The sequence below is a fragment of the Euleptes europaea genome, chromosome 14, assembly GCF_029931775.1.
Source record: "Euleptes europaea isolate rEulEur1 chromosome 14, rEulEur1.hap1, whole genome shotgun sequence".
Lineage (NCBI taxonomy): Eukaryota > Metazoa > Chordata > Lepidosauria > Squamata > Sphaerodactylidae > Euleptes > Euleptes europaea.
Window position 1 is genome coordinate 2,808,581 of NC_079325.1, and position 19,613 is coordinate 2,828,193.

General features: G+C 49.1%; 1 protein-coding gene across 1 annotated transcript; it reads left to right on the forward strand.

Moving 5' to 3' along the window:
* The first annotated feature begins 10,744 nt into the window (after positions 1-10,744).
* LOC130487350 (G protein-activated inward rectifier potassium channel 4-like) lies at positions 10,745-15,657 on the forward strand. The gene is made up of 3 exons (XM_056860841.1): positions 10,745-10,963; positions 12,413-13,676; positions 15,284-15,657. The coding sequence occupies exons 1-3, from the start codon at positions 10,745-10,747 to the stop codon at positions 15,655-15,657; spliced, it is 1,857 nt and encodes a 618-aa protein (XP_056716819.1).
* The last annotated feature ends 3,956 nt before the right edge of the window (positions 15,658-19,613 follow it).

Genomic DNA, 19,613 nt, shown 5'->3' on the forward strand with positions numbered 1-19,613 from the left:
AAGGGCAGAACCCAGAGGAATCTGGAGAGCTCCTCTGCTACATATAAAGGTCTGTGAATTGCCTGCCCAGGAATTATGACCATAAGGAGAGGCCTTCAAAGAAGCTCGTTTGGTGGGCACACGAGAGAGGGCCTTTTTAGTGACTGCCCGACAATTTTGGAACAACCTCTGGCCCCCTCACATTCAACCTTCAGGAGGCAGGTGAAGACAGTTTTATTTAGGACTGCATTTGGCTAAGTTAATTTTTAAAACATTATTGACAGTCCTGTGACTTTAAATGGTGTTTCATGCCTTTTTATTATTGTTGTGTTCGTTGCATTGTAAGCCACCTTGAGTTTCACAAGGTAGACAAGTAGCTAATAAAATGTTTTCAGTAAAAAAATTGTCTAATGCCAGAAACCATCTGAATAAGAGTGGTGATTTTTAAGCTCAGAGGCTTTTTTCCACTCATAAGTAGGGTTACCAGGTCCCTCCTTGCCACCAGCAGGAGGTTTTTGGGGCAGAGCCTGAGGAGGGCGGGGGTTGGGGAGGGGAGGGACTTCCATGCTATAGAGTCCAATTTCCAAAGCGGCCAGTTTCTCCAGGTGAACTGATCTCTGTCGGCTGGAGATCAGTTGTAATAGCAGGAGATCGCCTGTCACCACCTGGAGGTTGGCAACCTTATGCGTATGCAGAGAGCACAGAGGCCCTGAATCTCTACCTGCCCAGAATGTAGGTAAGTGTCAACGGTCCAATCTCCTGCTGCACTGCTGGGAGCAGGATGTCTTCTGGCGATGCTCCCCGTTCACGCAGCTTTCTCTACCACCTCCACTGTGGGGTTGCCAGTTTCCAGGAGGGGTCTGGAGATCTCCTAGAAATGCAGCTGATCTCCAGACTACAGAGAGCAATTCACCTGGAAAATGGCTGCTTTGGCGGGGGGACTCTATGGCATTATGAGGTCCCTCTCAGGTTGCCGACCTCCAGGTGGTGGCTGGAGATCTCCTGTTGTTACAACTGATCTCCAGGCGACAGATCAGTTCACCTGGAGAAACAGCTGCTTTGGAGGGTGGACTCTATAGCATTATACCCCACTTAAGTCCCTCCCCAAACCCTGCCCTCCTCCGGCTCCATCCCCCAAATCTCCAGGTATTTCCCAACTCAGAGGTGGCAACCCTAGGTCCCTCCCTTCCTAGGGTTGCCAACCTCCAGGTACTAGCTGGAGATCTCCTGCTATTACAACTGATTTCCAGCAGATAGAGATCAGTTCCCCTGGAGAAAATGGCCGCTTTGGCAATTGGACTCTATGGCAATGAAGTCCTTCCCCTCCCCAAACCCCACCCTCCTCAGGCTCCACCCCCAAAACCTCCCGCCGGTGGTGAAGAGGCACCTGGCAACCCTATCCCTTCCCCAACCCTTGCACTCCCAAGGTCCCCAAATCTCCAGGAAGTTCCAAACCTGGAGCCGGCAACCCTAAGCGACCCCTTGCCATGGGCCTCCCCTCCCGGAAGCAACCTGCCTCCGCTTCCTCCTCACCTGTTCCATGTGCCTGGCTTCTCTTCAGGTTTGTTATAAAGCAGCTGTAAATTTAGCCTCTTAATCTCTCTGCCAGGCAGGTGCTTCTGGTGCAGCCTCAGCCCTTGTCTGGATGGAGGAAATGAAGGCGAGCGAGGAGGGCAGTCGGCTCTTGGTCCTTCCTTGGAGCAGCAACCCCAGAGCATCCCCCACACACACACACACAAGTATTTCTATTGCCTTAGGATTCAGTTGGACTGTCGGCATTTCTGTGACACCCCCCTCCCCCAGCATACAGTGTCCCTGGATTTCTTGGAAGCTTATAGGGAATGCTGGCCGATGCAGGGGCGGGGGGGCTTCCAGGGACCCCCTCCCCAACCAAGGTGCTATTTGGGGCAGCCGAAACTCTGGAACTGGCAGATTAACCCTGTGAGCCCCGGAGTCTCCCGGCTGGCCTCTCTCCTCCTTGCCCGGGCCTGATTAAATCATCTTGAGGTAATTCTGCCTGTCATTGAGACAGATTAACGGGTGACCTTCTTCTCTCAGAGCAGGATTGGAAGGCAGCCGCCGAGCTCCCTGGGGCTCCCCCGCCGGCTTTGAAGGCGCAACCTGGGAAAGGGGAATTTTGCCTCCTCCCAAACGGATGGGAACCTTCCTGGGAGCACGATGAATTGCAAGCCGTGGGCCCGGCCCTGAGCCTTCGAGGGGACTGACTCTCCATTGCCACTGTGGAAGGCCAGCAGGCAGCAACCACAGGGGGAAGGAGAGGGATTTGCTGCTGCTGCTCACCGGGTTTGGCCCTGGCAGCACGCTCCATCGGAGAGATGAGGTAAGCGCAATGCTTCTTTCTGCCAAAAATGCAAGGCTATGTTGGCCATGCCCTGACCTGGATGGCCCAGGCTAGCCCAGTCTCATCAGGTCTTGGAGGCTAAGCAGGGTCGGCCCTGGCAAGTATTTGGATGGGGGACCGCCAAGGAATACCAGGGTCCTGATGCGGAGGTAGGCAATGGAAAACCAACTCTGAACGTCTCTCACCTTGAAAACCCTATGGGGTTTCCATGAGTTGGCTACAGCTTGAAGGCGCTTTCCACCACCAAGCTGGCCGTGGAGTCTTTGGCCTGGGCTGAAGCCAGCAGAGGAGTGGTCTCAATCCAAAGCAAAAGTCCAGCCGTGGGAACACTGCGGGACAGGTGGAGTTTTCCAGCTCCCCATTCTCTTAGCATGCCTGGTGTTGCCAGATCCCTCTTGGCCCCCAGGTGGGGGTAGGGTTGCCAGATCCAGGTTGGGAGATTCCTGGAGATTTGGGGGAGGACAGGGACCTCAGTGGGGCACAATTAGGGATGCCAGCTTCCAAGTGGGACCTGGAGATCCCCTGGAATTACAGCTCATCTGCAGACTACAGAGATCAGTTCCCCTGGAGAAAATGAATGCTTTGGAGGGTGAACTCTGTGGCATTGTACCCCAGTGAGGTCCCTGTCCTCCTCAGGCTCCATCCCCAAATAACCAGGAGTTTCCCAACCTGGATCTGGCAACCCTGCCCCCCATCCCCTGCTGGTGGCCAAGGGGGACCTGGCAATTCTAGGTACAGTGCCATAGAGTCCACCCTCCAAACCATCCATTTTCTCCAAGGGAATCGATCTCTTTCGTCTGGAGATGAACTGTAATTCGGGGGGATCCCCAGGTCTGATCCCCTGCCTGCTACCACTGAGGAAGGTTAAGGAGCCAGGCTTCCCTCCCTCCATATTTCAGCCCATGTGAAGTTATTCCTGAGGCTTTCCTTATCGCTTGTTCTTATGAGGGATGAGAAAACCCTGCCACAAACGCTCTGGGAATGAGCTGCCATTTTTTCATTTTAATCACGGAGAGAGGCGAAGGAACGGCTTGCTGTGAGTTCTGTCCTTTTCTCCCTTTGGATGGAATCACGACATGGTGTCCCTGGTGTGTGTGTGTGTGTGTGTGTGTATGTGGGGTGGGTGGGTGCTGAGTTTCCTGAGCTAAAGTGGCCTGAGAACTCATTGTGTTCTACTAGCTTGTGAAACCGCAAAGTGAAAGGAAATCTTCAGCGCGCATACTTCTCATTCTCTCCTTTAAAAAAACAAAACAGAACTTGGAAGGTGCACCCCTGACATTAAAAATTATACACCTTTGTGCAAGTAGAAAACTATGGTAAGTGGCTCGTATTTTGCCAGAATCAGAGTTGAGGGGAGGGAAGAAAAAAAGTCCTTTGGGAGATGCAGACAGGAGTGAAAAGGGGATTCTCCTGGGGGCTTTTGGGCTGCTCCCTTCACAGCCCAGACTTGCCCTGGCTGTAGGGTTGCCAGGTCCCTCTTCACCACCAGCGGGAGGTTTTGGGGTGGAGTCTGAGGAGGGCAGGGTTTGGGGAGGAGAGAGACTTCAATGCCATAGAGTCCAATTGCCAAAGCAGCCATTTTCTCCAGGTGAACTGATCTCTATCAGCTGGAGATCAGTTGTAATAGCAGGAGATCTCCAGCTACTACCCGGAGGTTGGCAACCCTATCCAAACTGCAGTTGGGGAAAGGGACATCTCTCTCTCTCTCTTTCTTGCCATCTTGGGGATGGACAGATTTTTGGTCTATTGCTAACTATGAGCCGTGACAATCAAACGAGGCCTTCATGCTCACAGCAGATGTTAGGGACAGTCGGTGAGAGGCCTGTGGCCAGCAAGACCCCCTTGGTGGGCTTTCCTGTAGCATCTCACTGGACTCTTGGAAACTGGATGCTGGCCTAAAGGGACCACGGATCAGATCCAGCATGCCTGCCCCCTACCCCAAAGTGGGGTGCCTGGAACATGTTTATTTTATTTTTATATCACCTGTGCAGACTAGGGATGCCAGCCTCCAGGTGGGGCCTGGAGATCCCCCAGAATTATAGGGCTGGTGTCTAGGTAGGGCCGCTAGCTCTGGGTTGGGAAATACCTGGAGCCTAAAGAGGGTGTGATTTGGGGAGAGGAGGGGTTTCAATGCCATAGGGTCCACCTTCCAAAGTGGCCATTTTCTCCAGGTGAATTTATCTCTGTCACCTGGAGATCACGTATAATAGTGGGAGATCTCCAGCCACCACCTGGAGGTTGGCAACCCTAGTTGGAACTGTGTGTACATTTGCAGGCGATCAGTCACAATTCTAGGAGAACTCCAGGACCCACCTGGAGGTTGGCAACCCTCCTATGCATCCCTCTGCCTGCAGACATCCACCTGGCCTGCCGTGAACCTGCAGGGACGGGCCGAAAGACATCTCTCTTGCCCTCACACCTGGGCAATGCTATTTTGTCACACAATTAGCTTAGCCATCTGCTATTACGCAGTCACACACCCCCACACAAGCACAAACCCTGACCAAACATGGATGCGTGGGCTTGGCTGTAAGCCCATTATTTAAACATAGTCTAGATGAATGCAAGATCTCCTACCAGGAAAGGCAAAAGCCCCCCGGCCTTCCATCTGGTATGAATGTGGGGGGAAATAACCACACCAGGAAAATACTGTTTTCTTGCCCTCCCCAGACGTCAGTCTGCTTAGCTTTTAGCCTCTGCTGGCCTGGCTGGTTCCAGCTGGCAACAGAACAGTTTCCCAGTAGGGAGCTATAAGAATAGAGGTAGGGGCATGCAACAAATTTAACTGGTTCAATGGTCATTCTCTTTGACTGCAATGTGGAGGAAGCACCCGAGACCTGGAGCAGAATGCTGAAGACCCTCATCAAGCTAACAATTCTTAGGGGACGTCATTAGGGTTGCCAGCTATGGGTTGGGAAAGACCTGGACAATTGGGGGTGGAGCCTGAGGAGGGCGGGGTTTGGTGAGGGGAGGGACCCCAGCAGGGTATAATGCCATAGAGTCCAATGTCCAAAGCAGCCATTTTCTCCAGTGGAACTGATCTCTGTCACCTGGAGATCAGTTGTAATAGTAGGAGATCTCCAATCACCACCTGGAGGTTGGCAGCCCTAGATGTCAAGGCAAGGCATAGAGGTAGCTTACTAGAGCAGATCTCTAGAGTTGGTTCACCTTGACTGGAAATGGGGATCTTTGCTGCTAACTGCTGAGAACTGTGAATGCTGAGAACAGCGTCCACATTTCCTTTTCATTCAGGAATTCAGAACAAGGGACTCCAGGGTTGAACAGAGACATTGGGGTCTTATCTTGCTATCTCACTACTTAAGGACTCAGGTCTCCATTCCTGCTCATATCTGATGAAGGGAGCTTTGACTCTCTTGGTTGAAACTAGCTTATCTCACTGCAGATGATAATTTTCTGGCTCAAAGCCTTTCTCCTCTGCTGTAATCCAGATGATTACAATGTGCATTCTACCTCTGCATCCTGAGTCCCTTCTTTGCAACACCCCTCCCACCTTCTGACTGGGAGATAAGGACTCCAAAATCTCCACTCTGACTTGTATCTGATGAAGGGAGCTTTGAGTCTCAAAAACCTATATCCAAAAAATCTTGTTGGTCTCTCAGGTGCTCCTGGACTCCGACCTAGCTGTTCTACTGCAGACCAACACGGCTATCCTCTGAAACACATTTCTCTTGCAAACGTTCCCAATTTGAGTGACAGGTTTCCTAGATGTAAGGATGGTTCTGCTGACGTCGCAGTCCTTTGCAGCAGAATTGGCTGCATACTTCCTGAACCTGCCTGTTCTGCACGTGGTGGGGGACCTGCGACTTGGCCCAGCCCCCTCCCCCATTGACATGTGGTAGGAAAGGCAGAGTCAGAGGGAACCGCTCACAGGACATCTGCTATCATAAAGTGGCTTTAGACAGCACCACAAATATTCTTCCCATTTTCTTCTGTTCTTTTCCTATTAAAGAACCAGCAGAGTTTCTCGACTGGGGTTCCCATAAACGCATGAACACATGAAGCTGCCTTATACTGAATTAGACCCTTGGTCCATCAAAGTCATTATTGTCTACTCTGACCGGCAGTGGCTCTCCAGGGTCTCAGGCAGGGGTCTTTCACATCACCTACTTGCCTAGTCCCTTTAAATGGAGATGCCGGGGATTGAACCTGGGTCTTTCTGCATGCCAAGCAGATGCTCTACCACTGAGCCACAGCAGATGTCTTTTAAAAGGGGGAGATTTGGGGGTTTGTTATTTTATTCTGGTTTAATTAGAAAGGTTTTTAACTATTATTGTAAGCTGCCTTGAACAACGAGGAACGGTGGGGTAGAAACGTTTTGAGAAATAAATATCATGGTCCTTAGCATTCATATTTGCACTTCCAACAGGTTCAAAGGCTGCAGATCCATTATTTTCATTCCAGGTGGGTGGCTGTGTGAGCCCTGACCTGGATGGCCCAGGCTAGCCTGACTTGATCAGATCTCAGAAGCTAAGCAGGGACGGCCCTGGTTAATACTTGGATGGGAGACCACCAAGGAAGGCCAGGGCTGCTATGCAGAGGCAGGCAATGCCAAACCACCTCTGTATGTCTTTTGCCTAGGCCTGGTTGGGCCAGGCTAGTCCGATCTCATTATATCTCAGAAGCTAAGCAGGGTCGGCCCTGGTTAGTATTTGGATGGGAGATCACCAAGGAAGGCCAGGGTTACTATGCAGAAGCAGGCACTGGCAAACCACCCCTGAATCATCTCTTTCACTTTCCACCAGCAGCAGCTGTGTTAGTTGGTAGTGGCAATAGGATACAGAAGCCCCGCGGCACTTTACAGACTAACAGAATTTATTTCAGCAGAATCTTTTGTGAGTCAAAGATGACTTCGTCAAATGCATGATGTGGACATTCATTTAGATAATGCATTTACATACAGCACAGAAAGTTGTGCGGTGTGTGTGTGTAGAGAGAGTTACAAAGAGAGGCTGGTTTAAAACCAAATCCAATCCAAAGAGTAATCAATTCAGTCGGAGTGGGTAACGGCCATCCCCGACAGTTGTTAGATGGGCAAAGTAGGATTAACGTAAAATCTAATCTAGGAAAGTGCAGGATGAAACAAGATAAGCAGATCCAAACGGAAGTTACAGAAGTGTAGTTGAACAAACATCTGTAAGGGATGGGATATGTGAGATATTAGCACCTGCAGTGACCAAGAAATCCAAATTCCCTGCTAAGACTTCATTTACATGTGGGGAGATCACATCAAATTTAGTGGTGAATCCTAATTCAGAAATGTTGCATTTGATCTGAAGTTCTTCTGTAGGGGAATAGTGACTTTCAGATCAGCAACAGAACACCACAGAAGTTTAGAATGTTCACCCCCTGGTTTCTGAATATTGCGGTTTGTAATGTCAGTTTTGTGTCCATTTATTCTTTTGTGTAGGGACTGATCTGTTTGTCGACACAGGAACGGCATATTTACAGGCAATTTGATAGGGTCTTATTAGGAAACCCACAGAAACTTGGCATGTGCAAAACTGTATACCTGTTCATTTTAATAGAGAAAGCTTGTTCAAGACCCTCCATGTGTAGTTTGAACATGGATGCAAGGATTGGGGAAACCTGTGTGTAGCTGCCCATCAGCTGCAATCTTCAACAGAGGCCTTGCTCTACAAAAGTTAGGTGTTTGTTTGTCCTTCTCTGTTGTGGCACCTCATGCAAGGAGTTGTCTCCACCATGGCTGCTCACCTGCCTTGGTAGGGATGCCAAGCTCCAGGTGTGACCTCCAGGGATCCCCTGGAATTACAACTCATTTCCAGACTACAGAGATCAGTTCCCCCTGGAGAACTGATGCTTTAGAAGGTGGACTTTATACCATTGTTTCTCAAGAACAAGTCATGTCAGACCTTATCTTTTTTTGGGGTGGGGTGGGGGGAGAAAACTACCTTGCTGGATCAGGGAAACGCTGTAGAAATAGTTTATCTTGATTTCAGTAAGGCTTTTGATAAGGTTCCACATAATATTCTTGTTGATAAGTTGATAAAATGTGGTTTGGATCCTATTACTGTTAGGTAGATCTGTCACTGGTTGACCAATTGCACCCAAAGAGTGCTTGTTCATGGTTCCTCATCTTCTTGGAAAGGAATGACAAGTAGAGTGCCTCCAGGATCTGTCCTGGGCCCTGTGTTGTTCAACATCTTTATAAATGATTTGGCTCTCCTGGTCCTTTCTTACATGCCTAGGGAAATGCTGATTGCCACTTTGGGGTCAGGAAGCAATTTTCCTCCAGGCCAGTTTGGCCAGGGATCCTGGGTTGTTGTTTTTTTGGCCATCTTCTGGGCATGGAGTAGGGGTTACAGGGGAAGTGGGGGGGGAGATAGTTGGGAATTTCCTGCATTGTGCAGAGGGTTGGACTAGTCCTCCCCAGGCTCCACCCCCAAATCTCCAGGAGTTTCCCAACCTGGATCTGGCAACCCTCCCCCCACCCCCACCAGTGAACACTTTTTTATAATCTTACATTCAGTACTTGGAGTTTCTTCTGAGATATTCAGTGGCTAATTATCCTTTTAATCATTTTAACTGCCCATTACAATTTTGATGTTTCACCTGATTGCACTGTGGTTTTATTATTGATTTTTGTAACTCTTGGTTAAATTGCCTTGGAAGCTTTGAGCTGAGAATATACAGGGCGCGCTAATTTTAAATTAATCTACAATGAATGTGTGTTGCTGCCTTAATGTCTGACCCTTGGCCAGTCCCATCTGCTCTGACTAGCAGCGGTTTTTAGGGTCTGTTGACTTTCACTTCACTGACTATCAGAGCCTTTTAAAGACTGGATTGGACCTGGGACCTTTTGCATGCAAAACAGATGCTGTACCACTGAGTCACAGATTGCCTCTAGGTTTCAATATGTTCCTTTGTGATTGCCACTGGGTGCTTTCAACTCCAGATTCGAGTTCCTCTCCTCCCCTGGAAAAGCCACGACAAAACCTGTGTTCTTAGAGGTCTGGGTACAGCTACAACTAGCTTTGAATGGCGATCTGACAACATTGCCTTGTTCAGGATCAGAGTGTTAATCAAGAAAAAGAAGAGTTGGTTTTTATATGCCGATTTCTCTACCTTTTAAGGAGAATCAAACACACTTACAACCTCCTTCCCTTCCACTCCCCACAACAGACACCTTGTGAGGTTGGTGGGGCTGAGAGAGTTCAGAGAGAACTGTGACTAGCCCAAGGACACCCAGCTGGCTTTATGTGGAGGAGTGGGGAAACGAACCCGGTTCATCAGATTAGAGTCCGCTGCTCATGTGGAGGAGTGGAGAATCAAACCCGGTTCTTCAGATTAGAGTCCACCGCTCTTAACCACTACACCATGCTGGCTATAAGAGGCTCTAGGTAGCTATAGGGGTCCAAAGCAAAATCCAACACCCCAAACCACGCTTAAAAAATCCCTCCCGGTTATTTCACACCCAGAAACTGGCATCAGGAGACCCACAGCTTTTGAACTTGGCAGTGCGTCAGAACTTGAAAGCTGGTGTGGTGTAGTGTAGTTTGGGATCTGGGAAACCCGTGCCCCTCCCGTCCCCCACCATGAAGCTTGCTAGGTAACCAAGGGCTGGTCACACACTCTTGAAGTTACCTCCCTCACAGGGTGGTTGTGAGTTTAAAACAAGGAAGGGAGATCCCTGTATGTGCCTTCCAGGAAGGGTGGGAGAAAAATGATTTAATTTCTTCATTTACAGCCCTGCCTTTCTCCATAGCGCAGATGCAAAATGACTTGCATCATTCCCCTCTCCTCCCTTTTATCTTCACAATGACCCTGTGAGGTTAGGCTGACAGGGTGTGACCACTGCCCAAGGTCTCCCAGCAAGTTTCCATGGTAGGAGTGAAGATTTGAACCTTGCCCTCTCAGATCCTAGTAAAAGACTCTACCCGCTCTACCACACTGGCTGTCAGTGCAAAGATGGACCTTTTATCTGAATTTCTCCCCACCATGCACGGTGAAGACCACCAGGTCAGCTTAATTACATTCTCCAGGTGGGGCCTGGAAATCTCCCAGAATTACCGCTGGTTTCCAGATGACAGAGATCAGTTACCCTGGAGAAAACAGCAGCTTTGGAGGGTGGTCTCTATGGTATTATAACCCCCCTGAGCTCCCTCCTCTCCACAAACCCCACTCTCCTCAGGCTCCCCCCCTCCACATTTCCAGGAATTTCCCAACCTGGAGTTGGCAACCCTATCATGGCTGAAAAGAGACTGGCACATTTTGGGATATTTCAGATCCAACCAGCTTTCTCACAGTACCCTTTTGTTCATTGGTGAAATAATCCCATGTTCTCTTGTTGTCTTCCATGGAAGGTCCCCCCACCGGAGGAGGTGTAAAGCTCGGAGCTAGGCCCTGCTCTGGCTTACGGCAGCCATGGCATCGCCCGCCTCCAGCGGCGACATGGAGGACTCGCAGCCAGACGACGGGATCTGTGCCCACAACAACTCTGGCGACTGGTGGCTGATGTGCGAAGACTCGCGCAGCCGTAGAAACTCCATCCCCCCAGCAAAGACTCCCACAGCCAAGCACATGCTGGCTTACCTCCCTCGCCCCCCCACGGACACAAGCAGATACGGGACCTTTCCTCAGAAGGTGGGTGCATTGGGCCATTTGGACTGGTTGCCTCGTGGCTGTGGCTGCCCGAGCAGGAATATCTTTTTTTGGGGGGTGGGGAGACAATAGCTGTTTTATCTGTTTGCTGTAGTGGATCAAAACTGTTCCCCTCTCCAGGAGAAATCAAATACTTATGCTATCGGTATGTTGCCCTGAACCACATAGCTCAGGATAGCCCAGTCTGATCAGATCTCGGAAGCTAAGCAGGGTCAGCCCTGATTAGAACTTGGATGGGAGACCACCAAAGAAGTCTATGGTTGCTACGCAGAGGCAGGCACTGGCCAACCACCTCTGAACGTCTCTTGCCCTGACCTGGATGGCCCAGGCTAGCCTGATCTTGTCAGATCTTGGAAGCTAAGCAGGGTCAGGCCTGGTTAGAACTTGGATGGGAGACCACCAAGGAAGTCCATGGTTGCTACGCAGAGGCAGGCACTGGCCAACCACCTCTGAACGTCTCTTGCCCTGACCCGGATGGCCCAGGCTAGTCTGATCTCGTCAGATCTTGGAAGTCAAGCAGGGTCTACCCTGGTTAGAACTTGGATGGGAGACCACCAAGGAAGTCCAAGTTTGCAATGCAGAAGGAGGCAAACCGCATCTGAACATCTCTTGCCTTGAAAACCGTACTGGGTCGCCATAAGCTGGCTGCAACTTGATGGCACTTTCCATCACCACTAGGCGTTATGTTATCCATCTGCTGCAGATTTCAACAAGAGAAGTTTTTAAATGGGCCAAATTTCTGCCCCAGACATCAGAGAAACTTCCATGTCTAGTCCACATCTTTGCCTCACTATCTACTTCCTTAGGGTGAACTGCAAACTGCCTTGAATGCAACAGCAACCCCCGCAACCCCCACTAATCAAATAAATGCACTGAATTAAATGCTGCTCTCAGGCAACGATGGTAGAAGTTTCCTCTCCTTCCGTGTCTCCTTTCTGGAATCCCACTGAGCTGTCACATGCTCTGGTCTCCTTCTGGCTAAGCCAAGTTCCTGCCTCTCCTCTCCTCCTTGAAGGGTATTTACCTCAAAGGTAGTCTGGGGCCAAGGTGAGCCCTTCTGTTCCCCCACCCCCATTAAACATTTCACTCGCTGTCACCCCTCCGACGACTTTGGGTCTTTGTTTGGATTATGCATGCCGTTTCCGACCGTCAGAGATGGCCTCGCTCTCCCCCTGCATTTCCCCGCATTTCCCAATTCTCAATAAAACAGGTCCCACAAAACGCGGGGAAATGCAGGGGGAGAGTGAAGCGACCTCTGACGGTTGGAAACGGCATGCATAATCCAACAAAGACCCAGAGTAGCTGGTGGGGTGACGGCGAGTGAAACAACCATGCATAAAACATGATTGTCTCCATTCAGATGACTCAACAGTTTTTTGGGGAACAGGAGGAGGACTGCACGCAGGTTGATATATTTATTTTCACTTGCAGCCTGAAATGGTGGCCATTCCTGTGGGCCCCCCAGATGACAGCCACCAGAAAACAGAAAGCACAACTGCAAAGAAAAGTGCCCTAACATGCAACTACGTTTCTGTATCCTGCAGCTCAAACATACCCAATGACAGGTCAGTGCTTTTCCAGAGGGCACACAGCACAGTGGAGCCAACCACTTACGGTACAGTCTTGCCATCCAAACACCGGCCCAGCGTCTCCATCAATACAGACGAGTTGCCCAAATACCACCGGGCCTCCAAAACTGAACCGTCGCCATCTACGCTGTGGCGGGACCTCAATACCCGGTTTTATCCACAGCATGCTCTCAGCGCACCCAACATTATTAGCTCTGCACGGAGCAAAACCCCGACCCGCAGTGTTGTTTCGGTACCCAACTCGGACAAAGGGCCAAGCCGGCGCTGCAAACTCATGGATGATGATCGGCAATTTAATTTGGGTAACAGGCAGCAGCGGCAGCGGTATGTAACCAAAGTGGGCAAGTGCCAGGTGAATTTGGTCAATATCCAGGAAAAGAAGAGGTTCCTGTCGGACATCTTCACCACCATTGTGGATCTCAAGTACCGCTGGTTCCTCTTTGTCTTCAGCATGTGCTACATCACCACCTGGGTGGTCTTTGGTATTATATATTACTTTGATGCCTGGGTAAGGGACGACGTCAGCCACATAGGTGACACCGAGTGGAAGGCATGCATCGAGAACATCGACAGCTTCATTTCTGCCTTACTATTTTCTGTGGAAAGTCAACGGACTATTGGCTATGGCTCTCGGATCGTGACACCCAATTGCACAGAGGGGGTCCTCTTGCTCATGGCGCAGTCCATCATCGGTTCCATGATCGATGCCCTCATGGTGGGATGCATGTTCGTGAAGATCTCCAGACCCAAGAAGCGTGCCCAGACCTTAATATTCAGCAAGAAATGCGTCATCTCCCACCGGGATGAGAAACTCTGCCTGATGTTCCGCATTGGTGACCTGCGGGACAGTCACATGGTGGATGCAAAAATAAGAGCCAAGCTGATTAAGTCCAGGCAAACCAAGGAAGGAGAATTCATCCCGCTGGAGCAGTCGGAGCTGAACCTGGGCTATGACACCGGAGAGGACCGCCTCTTCCTCGTGGAGCCACAGATAATTTCCCATGTCATCAACGACCTCAGCCCCTTCTGGGAGATGTCCGCAGAAGCCCTGAAGAGGGAGCAGTTTGAGATCATCGTCATTCTTGAAGGCATTGTGGAAGCCACAGGTGAGTGAACTGTCCGGCGCCAGGGAGGGGCTGGAGCAACCCTTTGTCAGGGTTAGACCAGTTTGTGCAGTATTTTCCTACTTATTTATTTGGTCCATTTTTATCCTGTTCTTTCAAGAAGCTCTGGGTGGCACACAATGTTCTTCTGTCTTCCACTGTAATCTCACCATTCAGGCAGGCTAGCCTAGTGATCAGCCCAAGGTTACCCAGTAAGCTTCCATGGAATGGTGGAAGTTCAAACCTGGGTCTCCCAGATCCTAGTCAGAAACTTTAACCCCAGCACTCTTGGGAGTGTCTTTGTAACACAAATGATCTCAGATTTAACTCTGGGCCCCAAATCCAGTCATGGCCACTACTTATATTCAAGGGGGATGTGGGTCTTGGCGATTTGGGTACAACCAATAGGAATGACTGTGCAGATCTTTCCTCTTATGTTCCTGTGGATGTTGCGCATTTCAAGTGCCATGAGAAGGCTTTTGTGGGGAGAAGGCTGTTGTGGGGAGGGGAAGGGAAGCCGGGTTGAGTCTTCCTTAAGTGGTAAAGTCAGCATATAAAAAACAACTCTTCTTCTTTTATCTTTTTGCCTGATAAAAGAGGACCTTTTTAAAGGAAAGATAATATATTTGCTGTGGGAAAACATAATATAAATGCTTCCCTAGCAAATCTAGTCAACAACCAAGTACTCTGCGTGTGAGAGTATTCACAGCTATCCCTGTGCTCATCTGTTGGCATGGAAAAAATGACCCAGAGCCCCAAGAGGAAGATGGGAATATTTATTGCAAATGCTCAGGGACCACAACAAATCCAGTCAAGGAGGTTTGGTGCCATCTGGTGGTCTCTGATCCAGACCTTCTGTCAGTCTGAAATTGTTGGAAGAGGGAAAAGTTAATCTGCTTGCACAGCAGCCTGAATGACTTAATTCATTGCAGGTGGTTTGGGCAACTTGGAGAGTCTAAACATCTTTTTAAAAAACCCAGAGCCTACACCACTGAAACCGTTTCCAGAATGGCCCACAATATTCCAAAGACAAGCTGTTGTCATATCCTTAAAACCCGGGTTCCATGCAGGTCTTTGCCAGTTCTCTACCTGAAGATTGGGCTGGATTCTGCTGGGCCTTTGTATTGGGGATGGAACACCATGATTTTTGTACCGTGGCACAGTATTTAGCAACCTGTCTTGTCATTAAAGGGTTTTCGTGTGTCAATAATTTTTCAAATTTATATTTGTTGGAACGGCCAGGTAAATTAACTAATAATGGGGATAGAATAGCGAGTCCTGTGATTCTATTAACTAGGGCCGACCCTGCTTAGCCTCTGAGATCCAATGAGATAGGGTTGGCCTGGGCCATCCAGGTCAGGACATCTTTTATTAGGACCAGCTAAATAAACACAAGATGACATAAATCACAGTCCGTCATATTTCTCTGAGACATGTCACTCTGGGAGATGAAGTTCACAGTATGAGAGAGGTTAAAAAAGAAATGTGAACAGGCCACAATAGAAACCCACCAGAGCTCCTCTAGGAGTCAACACTGAATCCTAGGTGGATTTAAGCCTGTCTGGTGTTTGTCCCATTTCCTGTGAGCCACCCATGTTCTCTTCTTGCAGGGATGACGTGTCAAGCCCGTACGTCATACACCGAAGATGAGATCCTCTGGGGCCATCGCTTTGAGCCCTGCATGTCTCTGGAGAAAGGCGCCTTCCGTGTAGATTACAGTCGATTTGAGAAGACCTTCGAAGTCCAAACTCCGGCAGCCAGTGCACGAGAAATGCACGAGATAACGGCGATGGAGACCCAGGACCAATCGACGCTCAGCTTGTACTGGGACCATCTGATGCACCCTTGCCTTTCGACGGAACTCAACAATGACACCCGGCACGGGGATGGTCCCAGCGAGGAGGGCCTCTCCAAGCTCTACTTCCCCAACATAACCGAGGAGGAGAGAAGCTACGAGTACCAGAACCAGGAGTCCAACATTTAAGCCACCTCAAGCAAAGGCTGCAGGGTTCTACCCAACTCAGCAGCAATAAGGAAGAGCCAGATAACCGCGAGGTTGGTGACAAGGTGCACCTCCTCTCGAAACATCCTCCTCCTTCAGGCAGCGGGTGTATTAGGCTCCCTGTTGGCGCTGTGTGGAAAGGTAAGGTGGCTAACAAGTTATGTTGTTCACGTGGGACGCAGGAAACCAAAGGACAAAAATTCCCTTGTCCTACTACTGAAGATTTTGGGAGATCACATCACCTCTTTCCTTGCTTGCTGAGTTAACATGCTGTCCATTGTAAACAAAAGCCAGCCACCGCTCTAGTAAGAGAGCTGTCTTTGGAGGGCGGAATCCTCACCGGGAACCACACAAGTGGATGGCTGACGAAATGCCCAGATTTCTGGAGACAAGAGCTGGATATGCCATTTGTCACGCCATTCAAAAACCTTCGCTGTTTCCCAAGCGCGTACCAGGACTGGGATCTTGTGGATTGATCTGAGACATTTGCTTTGCAAGAAGCTGGTGGAAGACAAATGGGCGGCCCAAATGGGCGATACCCAGCATATCTGGTTTATAGGATCAGGTAGCAGATTATGTGAAATACTCTGGAGTCCACAGGCTGCCCCCGTTACTCTGCCATTTACTGTAGGTGCCTGGAGCCTCTGTGCCCCCCACCCCCATCGTAGATTCCGGCACAAACGTGAAAGTGTCTCGTCTTCTTACAGTGCCATACAGAACTCTGGGTGAATGTTGCTCCCTGTCTCCCCCCCCCACTTCCATGTGTAGCTGACTCTGTCCTTCCCGTTTGCCTTTAGCTCCTGAATTCATCTTCTGGTGTCTGTGCTGTGGTTGCAGCTAAGTGGAATTATGTCTACACAAAGCCATGTAGCAAGGGCATGGGGGGAGGGGAGGGCACCCACACGCAAATAAAGATTCTTCTGGAATAGCCCTAGGTGTGCTTTCTTGCAAGGATTTCACTTTGGCAAGGGGCCAAAGACGCACTGAGTTTTGTCCAGACAAAGCTTTTTGAAAGCGTGGATGAGGGGTGGTGGCTCAGTCGTAGAGTGCCTGCTTTGCCTGAAGAAGTTCCCAGGCTTAATCTCTGGTTATAAATGGTTCAGGTTGTAGACCTCTGCCTGAGACCCTGAAGAGCTGCTGCCCGTCACAGCAAACAATACTGAGTTTTACAGACCAAGGGTCTGATTCAATAGGAGGCAGCTTCGTGTGTTCGCCTGGTGCCAGTAGGATTTTTTCCTAGAATGGGAGGAAGGAGAAGAAAAACTGGAAATATGGAGAAAAGCTGGACTGTTTCCATTATTTTTCTATTAACAGGCATACACAGAATAGGTTTGCAGTTTTAGCAGAAGATCCTCTGTTGTCATAAGTGGAACGGATCTCTGGTATCCAATCCAATATCTCCAAAGCGAGGTACAAGAAAGATACTGAAACAATCACACATTAAACAATAACAGTGCAAATCTGCAGTTTAAAATCTTAAGATTTTTAAGGTATTGTTTAAATTAAGTGCCATCTAGTCACAACCAACTTATGGCAACTCCTTATGGGGTTTCCAAGGCAAGAGACAAACAGAGGTGGTTTGCAATCGCCCAGCTCTGAATAGTAACCCTGGACTTCCTTGGTCTCCCATCCAAGTACTAACCAGGGCCAATCCTCCTTAGCTTCTGAGAACTTAGGCACATCATGAGAGGGAGGGGAGAAAGGGTTGTGTCAGTGCTTGGCTCTCATAACCCTTTCTTACATGCCCAGGGTAACGCCAATCGCCATTTTGGGTCCGGAAGCAATTTTCCTCCAGGCCAGATTGGCTAGGGACCCTGGAGAGTTTTTGTTGCCATCTTCTGGGCATGGAGTAGGGGTCACTGGGGGTGTGAATTTCCTGCATTGTGCAGCGAGTTGGACTAGATGGCTCTGGTGGTCCCTTCCAACTCTATGATTCTCTGATGAGCTCCGGCTAGTCTGGGCTATTCAGGCTGCTAATCTATCATTCCCTAATCCATATACCTACAGCCTGTGCGAACAGAGGGGGCTTTAAAGCCATCTTAAGCCCATCAGATTTTGCAGGTCTGCTCTTCCATAAGAAGCCCTACAAAAGCTAGACACATTGTTAGTGCTTCCATCTAGCGTGTGCCAGTTAATCTAAGCCTTGCCAGAAGCCCCTGGTATCTTTCCACGCCGGCTCCAAATGGCCACCTGATTTTAATTCATGGTTGTGCCACGGAGGCTCTGCACACAGCTCTTTCAGATTGTTCCCCGTTCCAGAAGGCAGGGAAGCTGACATCGCAGCGGGATGCAAGAAGGCACCGAGAAGTTGGAGCAGGTGGGAAGCTGTTATTTATAAGGCTGGAATGCAGCTACTGTTGGGTTCCTCGGGAAGATGATCTCAGATGTGCAGCCAACCCCCTAAGAATCCTCATTCACTCATCTTGGATTGAGTGTGAATTATTTTTAGAATTAATTTTACAACAGACTTGGACAGAAGAGAGCCTTTGCCAGCCCATGAAGATGTGTTCTAACCACCTAAAGCTCTGCTAAAGGAAAGAATGCCATAGGGCTTGGCTTTAGGAAGTACAGGACAAGGCCTGAACACACTAGACAAAAGAAAATCTGAGAAGCGTCGCACTGGAGCAATTATCTACTGTAAGGAAATAAGATCTGGGTGTGTGTTTTTTACAGTTTGCATTTCTTAAAAGAACCTCTGGGAACCCCTGTGTTACTGAAGCATCCGAAGAAGCAAGCTGTGGCTCACGAAAGCTCATCCCCTGCCAGAAATTTTGTTAGTCCTGAAGGTGCTATTAAGACCCTTTCTCTTTTCTCCTGCATTACTGGACAGGGAGAAAAACCTCTCTCTCATCCACTTTCTGTACCCCAGACGTAAGCCTCTGCCATGTCCACTTTTAGCCTTCTTTTCCCCCCCAAAGCTAAAAAGTCCCAGACGCTGCAACCTTTCCTCATAGGAAAGACGATAGCAACCTTTTGTACTTTCCACCACCAGCCCTTACAACAGCCTTGTAAGGTGTGTGTGAAGTGCCGTCAAGTCGCTTCCGACTCATGGAAACCCTATGAATCAATGTCCTCCAAAACATCCTATCTTTAACAGCCTTGCTCAGATCTTGCAAACTGAAGGCCGTGGCTTCCTTTATAGAATCAATCTTGCTGGGTCTTCCTCTTTTCCTGCTGCCTTCAACTTTTCCTAGCATGATTGTCTTTTCCAGTGACTCTTGTCTTCTCATAACGTGACCAAAGTACGACTGCCTCAGTTTAGTAATTTTAGCTTCTAGGGTCTGTTCAGGCTTAATTTGATCTATAACCCACTTTGTTTTTTTGGCGGTCCGCGGTACCCGTAACCCTCTCCTCCGACACCACATTTCAAAGGAATCTACTTCCTATCAGTTTCTTCATTGTCCAGTTTTCTCACCCATACATAGTAACAGGGAATACGATGGCATGAATTAACTTGATCTTGGTTGCCAGTGACACATCGTTACACTTAATCTTTTCTAGCTCCTTCATGGCTGCCTTTACTAGCTCCTTCTGATTTCTTGGCTGCAGTCTCCCTTTTGCTTGATGGAGCCAAGGGATAGAAAGTTTTGAACAATTTCAATTTCCTCATTGTCAATGTAAAGTTGAGTAATTCTCCTGTAGTCATTACTTTTGTCTTCTTGATGTTCAGCTGTAGTCCTGCTTTGGCACTTTCTCCTTTAACTTTCAGCAGTAGTTGTTTCAAGTCTTCGCTATTTTCTGCCAGTAATGTAGTATCATCAGCCTATCTCAAATTTTTAATGTTCCTCCCCCCAATTTTCACTCCACCATCACCTAAATCTAATCCAGCTTTCCTAATGATATGTTCTGCATACAGATTGAAGAGGTAGGGAGGTAAAATACATCCTTGTCTAACACCTTTGCCAATTGGAAACCATTCCGTTTCTCCTCATTCTGTC